The 11,467-nt window shown below is 47.8% G+C and overlaps 1 protein-coding gene across 5 annotated transcripts in view; it reads left to right on the top strand.

The window, feature by feature from the left end:
• The first annotated feature begins 7,940 nt into the window (after positions 1–7,940).
• The window catches only part of UVRAG (UV radiation resistance associated), a 92,542-nt gene continuing 89,015 nt past the window's right edge, over positions 7,941–11,467 (top strand). For 2 of the 5 annotated variants that reach the window (XM_072032918.1, XM_072032917.1), the window contains exon 1: positions 7,941–8,073. In XM_072032918.1, the coding sequence (XP_071889019.1) occupies positions 7,948–8,073 (126 nt within the window). In that variant the 5' untranslated portion in view covers positions 7,941–7,947. Of the gene's footprint in view, positions 8,074–9,306; positions 9,598–11,467 lie in introns of those variants that run through there. The other 3 variants (XM_038178253.2, XM_072032920.1, XM_038178271.2) reach the window with 2 other exon arrangements.

Here is an 11,467-nt window from a genome sequence, read left to right as displayed (position 1 = left end):
TGATCATTGGCTGGTCCTCTGTTTTTTCCCAGATCTCATCCACTCATACTGGCTGATGAGACATAGGGAGTTTTTCTCCATGAGCTGGGGGTGCGCCAGGCTGGATGGGGCTGGGGGCAGCCTGGGCTGGGGGCAGGGGGTGGAATTAGGTGGGCTTTAGGACCCCTTCCAACCCAAACCATTCAATTATTCTATGATTTCATTTGTGTGCTATCCCCAAAGCATTCTTGTTATAGGCTCCTTAATAAAAAGCCACAGTTCTCCCAGTCAGGCATCAGAAAGAACTGGAGCCACATTTGTTTCTATTCTTCCTGCCCTGAGAGCATGTGTTTGGGCAAAACTAGCCTGTTTTTTGTTGCCTGTTACCCCTGACCAAGTGGTTGGGCTGCTAAGTGTCTTGAGACACGTCTCGTTCAATGAAATACCAGGAGGATTAGGAGTCCTTATCAGAACAGGTATCAGAACCACAACACCCATTCATACTCCCTCCTTGTTGTGTTGGAGGGTCTGGATGTGCCTTCCAACCACCTGGAAGTAAATTGTGCTAAATGGATGTATAGGATGTATGTGCTTCATCCATGAAGAGTCAGTCAAAATGTTTTGACCTAGAAATGATACCTGGCGAGTCAAAGATCAAGAAAGATTTCAGTACAAATGCTACCTTGGGGATGCTTTACAGCCAGAGGGCTCCCAGCCAATGCCTACATCGATTTTTTTTTTTTTTCTTTCATATTCATTAATGGATCATCCTGCAGAGGCTTTCAACTCAAAAGGCTTGAAAGAGCTCTATAAATACTCCACACAAGGATTTGCTTTGCTCATTGGTGAAATGCAACCACTTACAGGGTGGGAAGCACCCTTACCCATCAGGGAGGCAGAACAGCACCTCTGCAAGATGGAAACGCAGTAAAGGGAAAGGACTTGATTGAAATCAAGCAGAAGATAAATTTCTTTCGGAGACTCCTGTCAATGTGGCAGGGGATATTTCATGACCATGCTTGTGCAGGAGCTTAGGTATTTTTGCATCTTGCTTGGATGAGTTGTTGCAGTGATTTAGAGACCCAGTACTTCTTCAGTGGTGACTTGCTAACCTCTGGCCTTGATGTAAGGTTCACTGAAATCAGAAAAACTCTTCTGCTTGGTTCACATGGGCTTTTAGTGTAGTCCCCAGTGAGTGATTTGGGAACGAGCACTTTGGGGTGGCTGGGTGTGATGGAGCCCATGTGCAAAATGGTCACGCAACTACTTCAGTGCGGGTGTCCCTGTGTGGACACAGCGTCCTGCAAACAAGCAGAAACCTCCAACCGATTTAATTTCTCTCAAATTAGCGAAGTTCAAGGTGGTGGATTTGCTTTCAGAGCAAAGAAGCTGCCTGTTGTCAGTTCCTTCTCCAAAACAATGGCTCGTCTTCTAGATCCACTGAAACTTTCTATTAAATTATAATTATCCCAATGGAAAACAGCATTTGAGGTTTTCTGTCATGCACTTAGGCTATTGGAGGGTAACACTTCAGCTCGATGTATGACCCGGTAGCAGTGCTTCCAGCTTCTTTTCCACCTCCTACCAATTAAATCCCACACAGGAGACGTGACGTGTTAGCGATACCATCAGCACACGTGTTCAGCTGGGGAGCTGCAGAGGTGTCCTGCTTTCACCTGCACAGCCCTAGGACTGCCCCCAGAAGGATCAACACCACGGTATATAAGGGAAGACCTGTAATTCCTCTGTCTGCTGTGGTCCCAAAGCATACAATTTGGTGGATACAGATACAGCCTTCTCCTATAGCCGACTGAAAACCCTGAGGGAAAAATACTGGTAAATACCATTCCTTCTCCCAAGCTGATTAATTCTCTCCCTTATTTTTTGTTTCCTGCTCTGCCTTTTAGTCCGTGACACATTCATTTTCTGTAGGGTGAAATAAACCTGTTCAGCAGTCTCTGTTAGCTTACCAAGACTATTCAGTAATCATGTCGATTCATCCAGCATCTTCTATTTTGGAGCACATCGAAGGGCTTTGCCTGGAGTTTTGGTTTTATATCCGAGCCAAAACAACACCACATTTTCCCAGCTATGCTGCAACAGCATTCAGAGGGCAAAACACCACCTCGCCAAGCCCTGATCGAGCAGGATGCAAGCCATCCTTCACCCTAACCTCATACACGGGTCCTGGGAAGCCAAAAACTCGTGTGAGTTTAATGCAGACGTGTCCCTGAGTAAGCACACTGCAGGCTCATGGCTTTAATCCCAAGTGCCATTTCCAGGAGGCCTTTTTCAAACATCCCAAGCTGTCTTGGCCCAATTCTGCCTTGCCTGTGAAACCTGCTAAGATCACAGCATGACTTCACGCGGCAGCAATTCTCGTTTACCACCCCAAAAACACAACATATTATCAAGAGCTGGCTCTCGCTGCTTCCAAACTGAGAAAGTTTTTGTGAGGTTCTTTGAACATTTATTGAACTCGTTAAACTTTTCCTGTTAAGAGCTTTTCTTTACGGCAACAGTGGTGAAGCAATAACATCCTTCTGAAGGGAGTTTTTACAACCCCCTGCTACTTCGCCCCCCTCGAGCTCTGTCAGACAATAAGCTTTTGTTTGGATTTTTTTCAGCCAGCCAACTAAAACAACTTCTAAACTAACCAGCAACACTCTGGCTGGAGTAAATGGGCTGAAATGTCTTCTCCAAAATAAAAAATTGGGTTCACATATACAGTTTCTACTGTAACCCAGTGGGTGAGGTTGTGTCAGGGCTGATGGAGGGACTGGCACTGTTGGAGCATCCCCCATCGAACTGGATCCCACCACCCTCATCATGTCGTAGCCATCTGGCAAACTTCATCCCAAGCCAGTAGGACTGGATGAGATGTGTTGTTTTTTTGTTTGTTTTTTTTTTTTTTGCAAACCCTTCCTTCACCATACACCTGATCCAAAAAGCACCAAAGGTGTTCAATTTTGATCTGTTGACTTCGGTGGGTTTGAGATCAGCCTGTGTTGGCTGGGTGGCTTCAGTCTGTGAATGCATTTCTCGAGCTGCCCAGAAAAACCAGCAGGACAAACAATACCCTTTCCCCCAAACCACAATGTTTTACTATATTGAAGGCTTAAAGGAAATAATATACACACATTTTTAGAGCAGTACGGTTGAAAGCATTGCATGTTTTCCCAGAAATAAGTTTTGTTTTCCTGGCTGTTACTCTCTATTTAGTAATTGTGCTGTGAAGATGGGGGAAGAACCCTGGTGCCAAAAGCTAACATGCCCATGGCAAAGAGACACTCACAATTACAGCAATTACAAAACAATTCTTCTTCTACAACCTTGTCCATATGGGAACAAGGGCAGTTTGTAAGGGTTGAAGCAGGGATCCCCTTGTTCTGGGGTGCTGCTGCTGGTCTCCCTCAAGAGTTTATCTCATTTAAACATCTGTTTGCTCAGTGAGTCTGAGCAGGAAGTTTTTCCATGAAAACAATGGAAAATAATGGAAAATAATGTAGATACGCTACACACCAAAGCACCAGGAATCCCCTTCTATGCTCTCCGTGGAAATTGTCTATCAGTTGTGAGCTGACTTAAAGATTGCTTTTATTGAAAGGGGACTTTGTGCACATAATGTGACCAGAATAGCTTGATTGCGTGTCAAAGATACAATGAAATCTATCGGATGTGGGGTTTATTTGTATTGGGACACTCAGGAAACTTATGACAAGTTAATGAAATCAATTAACAAAACCACTTATGCATCTGACAGCGATTGTGAAGTGCAAATGAATGGCAATTTCCTTGCAAATTAATAAACTCTCCTTGGGATTTAATGTGGTTTAACTCACCTTTGCACATTTTCAGCATTTTTCTGAACATTTTCCATGTCGACCAGAGCCAGCACGTACCCTGACAGCCCTTCAGTTGATGACCACAGATATACGTTGCTATTTATTCAAAAATAAACATCTTTATTAGGTAGCTGCAAATGTCCTACAGCAGTTTAAGATAAGCTCTGGGGACAGTGCAAGCGTATCTGCCTGCAATTAGAAACACAGACTCAAGAACACTCTGTACATAACAGGTCCAGGGTTTAGCACCCACAAACACAGCCCCTTATGTTAGTCCCTGTTGCTCAAGCTTGATGTCTTCAAAAGCAGAGCTGGACAAGCTCTTATAACCCCCACTGCTGTGGCTGTAAGTTACATTATTTAACAGGCATTCGGTGGCAAAGCTCAAGCTTTTCCCACTTCTTTAAATACATCGAAAAAGTTAAGTGTTTAGCTCTGCACTTGGAATCCTTTCATCTGTCAACGAAGTGTGTTTGCTCACTTGAGTGGTTTTGCAATGATCTAATACCCCATAGCAGTATAAAAAAAGCATAAAAATATTTTTAAAAAAATATAAAAATATTTTAGCCGATCTAAGGCAGGGGTAGGAATTAGCCCAATGGTTCTGGCATGCCAAAATTTGCAAATAAATAAATAAAAATAAAATAAAATAAAATAAAATAAAATAAAACAAAATAAAACAAAATAAAATAAAATAAAATAAAATAAAATAAAATAAAATAAAATAAAATAAAATAAAATAAAATAAAAATAATCTATTAAATGGAAATGACCTGCAGTCAAACCCTCTTTGTTTTAAAGGACACCCTCCCTTGTGTCTCACACTGAGTGCCACCAAGCAAGAGCGGTACTGAGAAAGGAGTGTGAAGAAATACAACACAAAAAGTTGCAAACAGCACTTCTGGCAACACTTACGTCTTCTTGAGTGGCCTTTCATCTAGCTTTCCACAGAGATTTTTAAAAATTTGCTTTATTCTGCAAGGCGGTTTACCTTATTTGGTTAAAAATACTTCTTAAAATTCTCTCCACGATAATTTCAAGTATTTTCTGGCCTTGCTTTCCAAACAAATGCTCAGAGGAAACCATTTCTAACTTTCTAACGAAGTGAGTGGCTGATGATGTGAGTTCAGACCACGTGTGAAGACTGCAAGTTAGCATCTACACACTTTTCCGAGAAATGAGGTGATATTTCTGAAACCTCCTTCTTTCCCTGTTAGCTTGCTGGATTCACTTCAGCAAAGCAGCAGCTGGGCAGGTAATGGGAGCAGGCTGCTGCATGCATCGGTGCATTTTGCTGCAGCCGCAGGAATTTAATCTGTTTTGCTAAACAGACCCAAGAACATCCACTGGGACGTAATAAAGGTGGTGCTGTCATCTTCCAAACTATGCAGACAGATAACACTGGCCTTTTCATGTGGTTAGAAATTCAAATGACAAGTTCCTAGGGCGTCACTAAATTACACAGGGTCCTGCGTAATGCCGGGTGTGCAGCTGAGATTTGCAGGACTCTTCCAATGTGACCGCTCCTGTGGGACTGCTGATGCGCCAAGGATAAAAGAAGCCACGGCCCTCCCCAGGTGCAGCTTGCAAATACTCTGGTTAAAATAATCCGCCAAGCCTTATTAATTAGCAAACCAATTATTTTAAGCCCAAAAGGGATGATTATTTTGTTTGCACTCGGGCCTTATCCAGGTTATTAAGCGTCTCCAGATTTCCTGATTAGGTTCTTTATCATGTTGAATGGTGACGTGAACTAGGCAAGGGCTGGACTTAACCTGTCAAAGCTGATGGAAATCAAATGTAAAATGAAAATCTTAGCCCTGGTATTCCCCAAAAAGACCTCACTACTGCTGTGGGTATGGTATCATGTTTAAGGGCCATTCTGTAATGTCCTTGTGTGAACAGGTCCTTGTCACAATAGGGCAGGATAATAATAATAAATAAATAAATATAAATTTAGGGCAGGATAATAATAAATAAAGGGCAGGATAATAATAATTAATAAATAAATAAATAAATAAATAAATAAAAAGTGAAATATGAGGCCAAAACCTCAACTAGCATGAACCTGGAAATCTGCAAGGACTTTTTTTTTTTTTTTTTTTTTTTTTTTTGGAGTTATATCAGTTCCATTGCTATGAGCATGGGCTTTGAGTACTGAGCATGGGCTTTGCTGACTTGGGCTTATGTCTAAATTTTCCTCTGGGGGAAATTTTGCTCTTTAGCACCTGAATTAAGGGTTAGATCTCTTAGTGTATGTTAAGCAGCAAATTAAGTGCAATATCCATATACAGGGCATGAGAGATGCTATGTTGAAGTAAGGCATATTACTTTGCTAAACAAAACCTGTATTTCAAAGGAAGAGAATTCAGAGAATTTTCAATGAGAAATTCATTGAACTGAATAAAAATAGGAAAGCCCTGCTATTGCTCTCCACAGCATGGGAGTCTTTCTGCAGGTAATGCCTACTGTAGTGTAGTGTGGACTTTGAATTCATGAAATCAGCATAAATTGGTCACAGTGTATTAGTTTACTGAGGACAGAAAGCACTTGAAGTTGCTTATATCCTACCACACGATTAATTTTTTTTGTGCAGTGGTGGTGTTTCATTGTTTAGTGTTTCTCTGGAACCTGCAGGGGTGTCACAGCAGCTGGGTTTGTGCAGCGAGGCATTGAATTTCTGCTGCGAGTCCAATTGTTCGCATCTGTATTAACCAAACCCAGAACAACTCCAACTTATGACACCCATCATCTCAGGATTCAATGATTTTTTTTAAATCCTCTGATGCTGTGGGCAAACAAGCAGCAGCACGTTCATGCTGTTTCCATAAACCATTTTAGTGATTTATCTAGGAAATAGCTCTATTCCTATAACTGTGATTTTCTCTGATATTATACGTAATTCTGAGCTGGGTTAGTTTTGCTGGAGGAAGCATATCTGAAGAATTTCTAAGTCATAAAGCATTACTAAGTCTCTTGATTTTATGAACAATTTTGTTCCAAATGTTTTTCACACCTCTGGACTGAAAAGCAAAACAATACAAAACAAAATTTCATTCTAGAAAGCAGGTTTCAATCTTCCAGCATAAGGATAGAGTTCAAAAGCAAGGAGCACGTGCATTGTAATGAACCAGAAACCAGGAGGTGAATAAAACTGATACAACAGGTCCAAAATTACTATGTTTAAACCTCAGGCTTGAGAACATGGATCAGGAGTCTGAACGCTCAAAAGTAATACACTTTACTATAGTAAATACTGAAACAGCAAAATTTTTTTTTTTTTTTTTTCACAAGAATAAAAAATGAGGTTTCACCAGTTCCCAGAAGATTTTCCAAAAATACATCACTATTTGGAACTAATTCTTCTAAACAGAAATGGCAGCATCCAGAATTCAAACACAGCTCCAGGCTCACGGTGTCTGAAACTTAAGCTCGAGGTATCAAATTTGTTGGGCACCCCCACACAGAATCACCCGATTCAGTTAAAGTTTTGAAGAAAGTCCCCACTCACATGTCACTGTGTGGTGAAACCACCCACACTAATCAAGGGACAGTCTGTCAGCTTTAATTTTCACTCCTAAGAAGTATTTTGGGGAAAGGCAGAGCATGCAATGGAGGGTGGAGGATGAAAGAGCACGACTTCTGCAAGGACAGCCATCAAGTTCCAGAAAACTTCACTTTCCACTCCATTTTTCCTCTTTAAAAATGTTATTAATGCATTCTCCATAAGCTATCCATGACTGAAATGCATGCTATAGAGGATATTGGTACAAATACATCAACACAGCATGAATATTGCATGATCACAAACGGTGGAGATGCATGAAGACGCGATGGTCTTCCACCGGAGGTCTTCCTGGTGAGGACATCTGCACCAACAACCGTGGCTGGAGGCCGAACGGGGCCACGTGGAGGAGAGGACAGGAGTTTCCAGCACTGCACGCTGTGCTCAGCCCTTCCAAAGCCTCCCGGCCTGGTGGGAACAGGCATTTCCAGTGCCGCGGCGCACTGGGGACAGGCATTCCCAGTGCTGCTGCTGGGGCGGCAGGACAGGCGTTCCTGGTGGAACGCTGCGGTGACAGCTGCTTTGCTGCAGCCACACTGGGGTCCCGTCCCTGCAGTGATGGGGACGAGCATTTCCAGCGTGGCTGCCTACACTGGGAAGGCGTTCCCAGCTCTGCAGGGTGCCGTGGGGACCGGTGGCACCAGTGGGACGTGGGGACAGGACTGGCGCTCCCAGTGCTGCGCGGTAGGTGGACGTGGTATGGGGATGGTGGGGACGGTCCTCCTGTTGGGGATGGAGGTTGCCCTTGTGGGATGGGATGGGATGGGATGGGATGGGATGGGATGGGATGGGATGGGATGGGATGGGATGGGATGGGATGGGATGGGATGGGATGGGGTGGGATAGGATGGGATGGGATGGACAGCATGGAGAGGGTTGTGTCAGGCTTCCATGTCTTGGTGTCAATGTTGACCTGATGTGGGTGGGTTGGCATGATGTGGGATGGGTCAATGTGATGTGGGGTGGGGTGGCATGTTATGGGATGAGTTGGCATGATGTGGGGTGGGTTGGCCTACAGTTGGGTTGGTTAGTGTGGGTTGGCCAACTGTTGGGTTGGTTAGTGTGTTGTGGGGCATCTCGGTATGACTTTTGGAGTACATAAGGAGTGAGCTAGTGTCATGTGGGACAGCTTGGCACAACATGGGGTGGGCTGGTGTGCATATAGGGCAGACTGGTGTGAGCACTGGAATGACGAGCGGCGGGTTGGCGTCCTGTGGGGTGGCTCAGCCAGCTCTTGGGCTGGGCAGGACGATGTGGGGCAGGCTGTCGAGATGAAGGGGAGGTGCATATGACGTGGGGTGGGATGGCAAGTTGTTGGCGTGACGTGGGACAGCTTGGGGTGGACGAGCATCGTGTGGGGCACGTTGGCACGACATGTTTGGTGCATATATGGGGCAGAATGGTGGGATACGGTGCTTTTTGCTGGGATACTGGGTGAAATGGTGGGATATGAGGCGGATTACTGGCTGAACCAAGGGACCGTGCCCTTTAGGACTCAGCACCCACCCCATAGGGGACCCTAGGCCCGGCCGCCCCTCAGCAGGGCCTAGGCCGCTCCCCGTTGCCATGGCGACACCTCCCCCTCCCTCCCCGCCCCCGCCCCCCGAGCAAAATATTTTCGTCCCCCCCACGTGATATAAACAGCTCCCCCACCACCACCACGTGACGCGGGCGTCAATCAAACCCGCGCCTCCACCAATCCCCAGCCGCTCCTGCGGGCGCCGTCCCGCCTTCCGGCAGCCAGCGAGCCAATCACCTTCTCTCTCCCCCCTTTCCCAACCGTTTGACAGAGGCGGCCGGAGCGCGGCGCGGATTGACGCGGCCGCCAGCCTATAGAAACCTCCGCAACCCACCCGCCCTTCCCGCCTCCGGGGAGTTTTGACCAATGAGAGGGCGCGCTGCTCTCTTAGCCCCGCCCCTCGCCCCGCCCCCCGGCACTGCGGTAATATGGCTCCGTAGCGAGCGGCGCGGGTCGCTGGTGCCGCCGCCATTAACCCCTTCGTGCCCGGCGGCGGCAGCAGCGGCGCGGGGGGGCCCCGCCGGGTCCATGCACAGCAGAAGCAGCCGCAGCAGCCGCCGGTCGGCCGCCGCTGCTGCTGCTGCCCCGCCGCCGCCCCTAGGATGATGATGAGCTCGGCCGCCGGCCCCGCCGCCTTGCCCCCGGGCTCCGCCAGCCGGGCCTTGCATGTGGAGCTGCCCTCGCAGCAGGTAAGGCGCGAAAAGGGGGGAGTTTGTAAGGGGGGTGGGGGTGCCCTGAGGTGAAAAGGGGGGATCCATGAGGTGAATAGGGAGATTATTGAGGTGAAAAGGGGATTTATTGAGTTGAAGGGGGGGGACGACTGAGGTGTGAGGGTGCTTTGAGGTGAAATGAGGGGGACCCTTGGGGTTTGGGGGTGTGTTGAGGTGAAGGGGGTAGCTCTGAGGTGAAGGAAGGGGACCCTGAGGTGAAAGGGGGGGGTTCCTGAAGTGTGAGGGTGTTTTGAGGTGAAATTGGGGGGGTCCCTGGGGTTTATGGGTGTGTTGAGGTGAAAGGGGGGCTCCATGAGGTGAAAGGGGGCTCCCCTGTGGTATGAGGGTGTTTTGAGGTGAAATGAGGGGGATCCCTGGGGTTTGGGGGTGCGTTGAGGTGAAAGGGGGACTCTGTGGAGTATGGGGGAGCTCTGAGGTGAAGGGGGGGACCCTGAGGTGAAAGGGGGGGTTCCTGGGGTTTGGGGTGTGTTGAGGTAAAGGGGGAGCTCCCTGAGGTGAAAGGGGGGACCCCCTTGGATTTGGGGGCTCCCCTGAGGTGAAGGAGGGGGCTTTACGGGGTAAGGGGGAGCCATGATGTGAAAGGGGGCTCTCCTGAGGTGTGAGGTTGTTTTGAGGTGGAATGGGGGGGGTCCTTGGCATTTGGGGGTGTGTTGAGGTGAAGAGGGGTGGCCCTGAGGTGAAAGGAGCGTTCCCCTGAGGTTTGGGTTATTCTGAGGTGAAGTGGGGGGGATCCTGGGTTTTGGGGGTGTATTGAGGTGAAAGGGGGACTCTGTGGAGTATCGGGGACCCTGAGTTTAATGGGGGGTCTGCTGAGGTGAAGAGGGACTTCCTGGAGGTGTGAGGGTGTTTTGAGGTGAAATGGGGGGTCCCTGGGATTTGGGGACTCCTCGAGGTGAAGAGGGGACCCCATGGGGTTTGGGGGGGGGGTTCTCCTGGGATGTGGGGGTGTACTGAAGTGAAGAGGGGGGCTCCCCTGAGTTGTGGGGGTGTCTTGGGGTGTGAAGGAGACTTTACCTTAGGTGTGGGGGTCCCTTGGGGTGATGAGGGTGCTCTCTGGGGTACGGAGATCCTTTGATGTGAAAGGATGGGGTCCCTGGGGTGCCTTGAGGTGAAGGGAGGGCTGACTGTGGGGCGTATTCTGGAAAGGAGTGAAAACTCCCCTCCCCGGCACATCCTTCCTTTGCCGAGCTCCGTTTTTCCTGTTTGCTGATGCTTGGCTTTTGGGTTACTGGGCAGCTGTCCCATGGAGCCCGGTGCTTTCATTTCGGGCAGTGTCGGGAGCAAGGTGAAGCGAGGCAGCCTGGACTCCGCTCGAGGGTTTAGCAATCCTTTGGCCTGTGCCCTTTCCCCTCCTGTGGCTCCAGCTGTGCTAGAGGGGGGGTAGTGACCGAGCATGTTTTTGTTTTTCTGCAGAAATTCAGTGCTAGGGAAGTTCTGGAAGTTTTGGGGCGCTGTTGGTGGTGTTATGATCCAGGCACGTGGCCTGAGCTGCTTCAGCTGGCTGCTTCCAGGTGTGAAAACGAAGCATTCCTGGAGGAAAAAATCAACAGATCACCTCATTTCTAGCTGCCACAACCTCTCCTGGGGTGGGAGCGACTTACCAGGCCCTCACTCAGGGGCAGAGGAAGGATGGAGGTGGCTCTTGGCCACGGGAGCAGCGCCAATACTGACCCTGAGTTGAGGGTATCTCTTTTGGGTGAACTTTGCAGGGTGCTGAGCGTTGTTCAGGGGATCAAATACCGCCTTCTGCCTGCTAAATTCCTGGTTTTATTCTTTCCCAGGCTTGTGCAAGAACCGAGTGCACGCTGCAGGGAGAAGCCTTAGTATT

The sequence above is a fragment of the Anas platyrhynchos genome, chromosome 1, assembly GCF_047663525.1.
Source record: "Anas platyrhynchos isolate ZD024472 breed Pekin duck chromosome 1, IASCAAS_PekinDuck_T2T, whole genome shotgun sequence".
NCBI lineage: Eukaryota > Metazoa > Chordata > Aves > Anseriformes > Anatidae > Anas > Anas platyrhynchos.
This window is presented reverse-complemented; position numbering and strand designations above follow the sequence as displayed.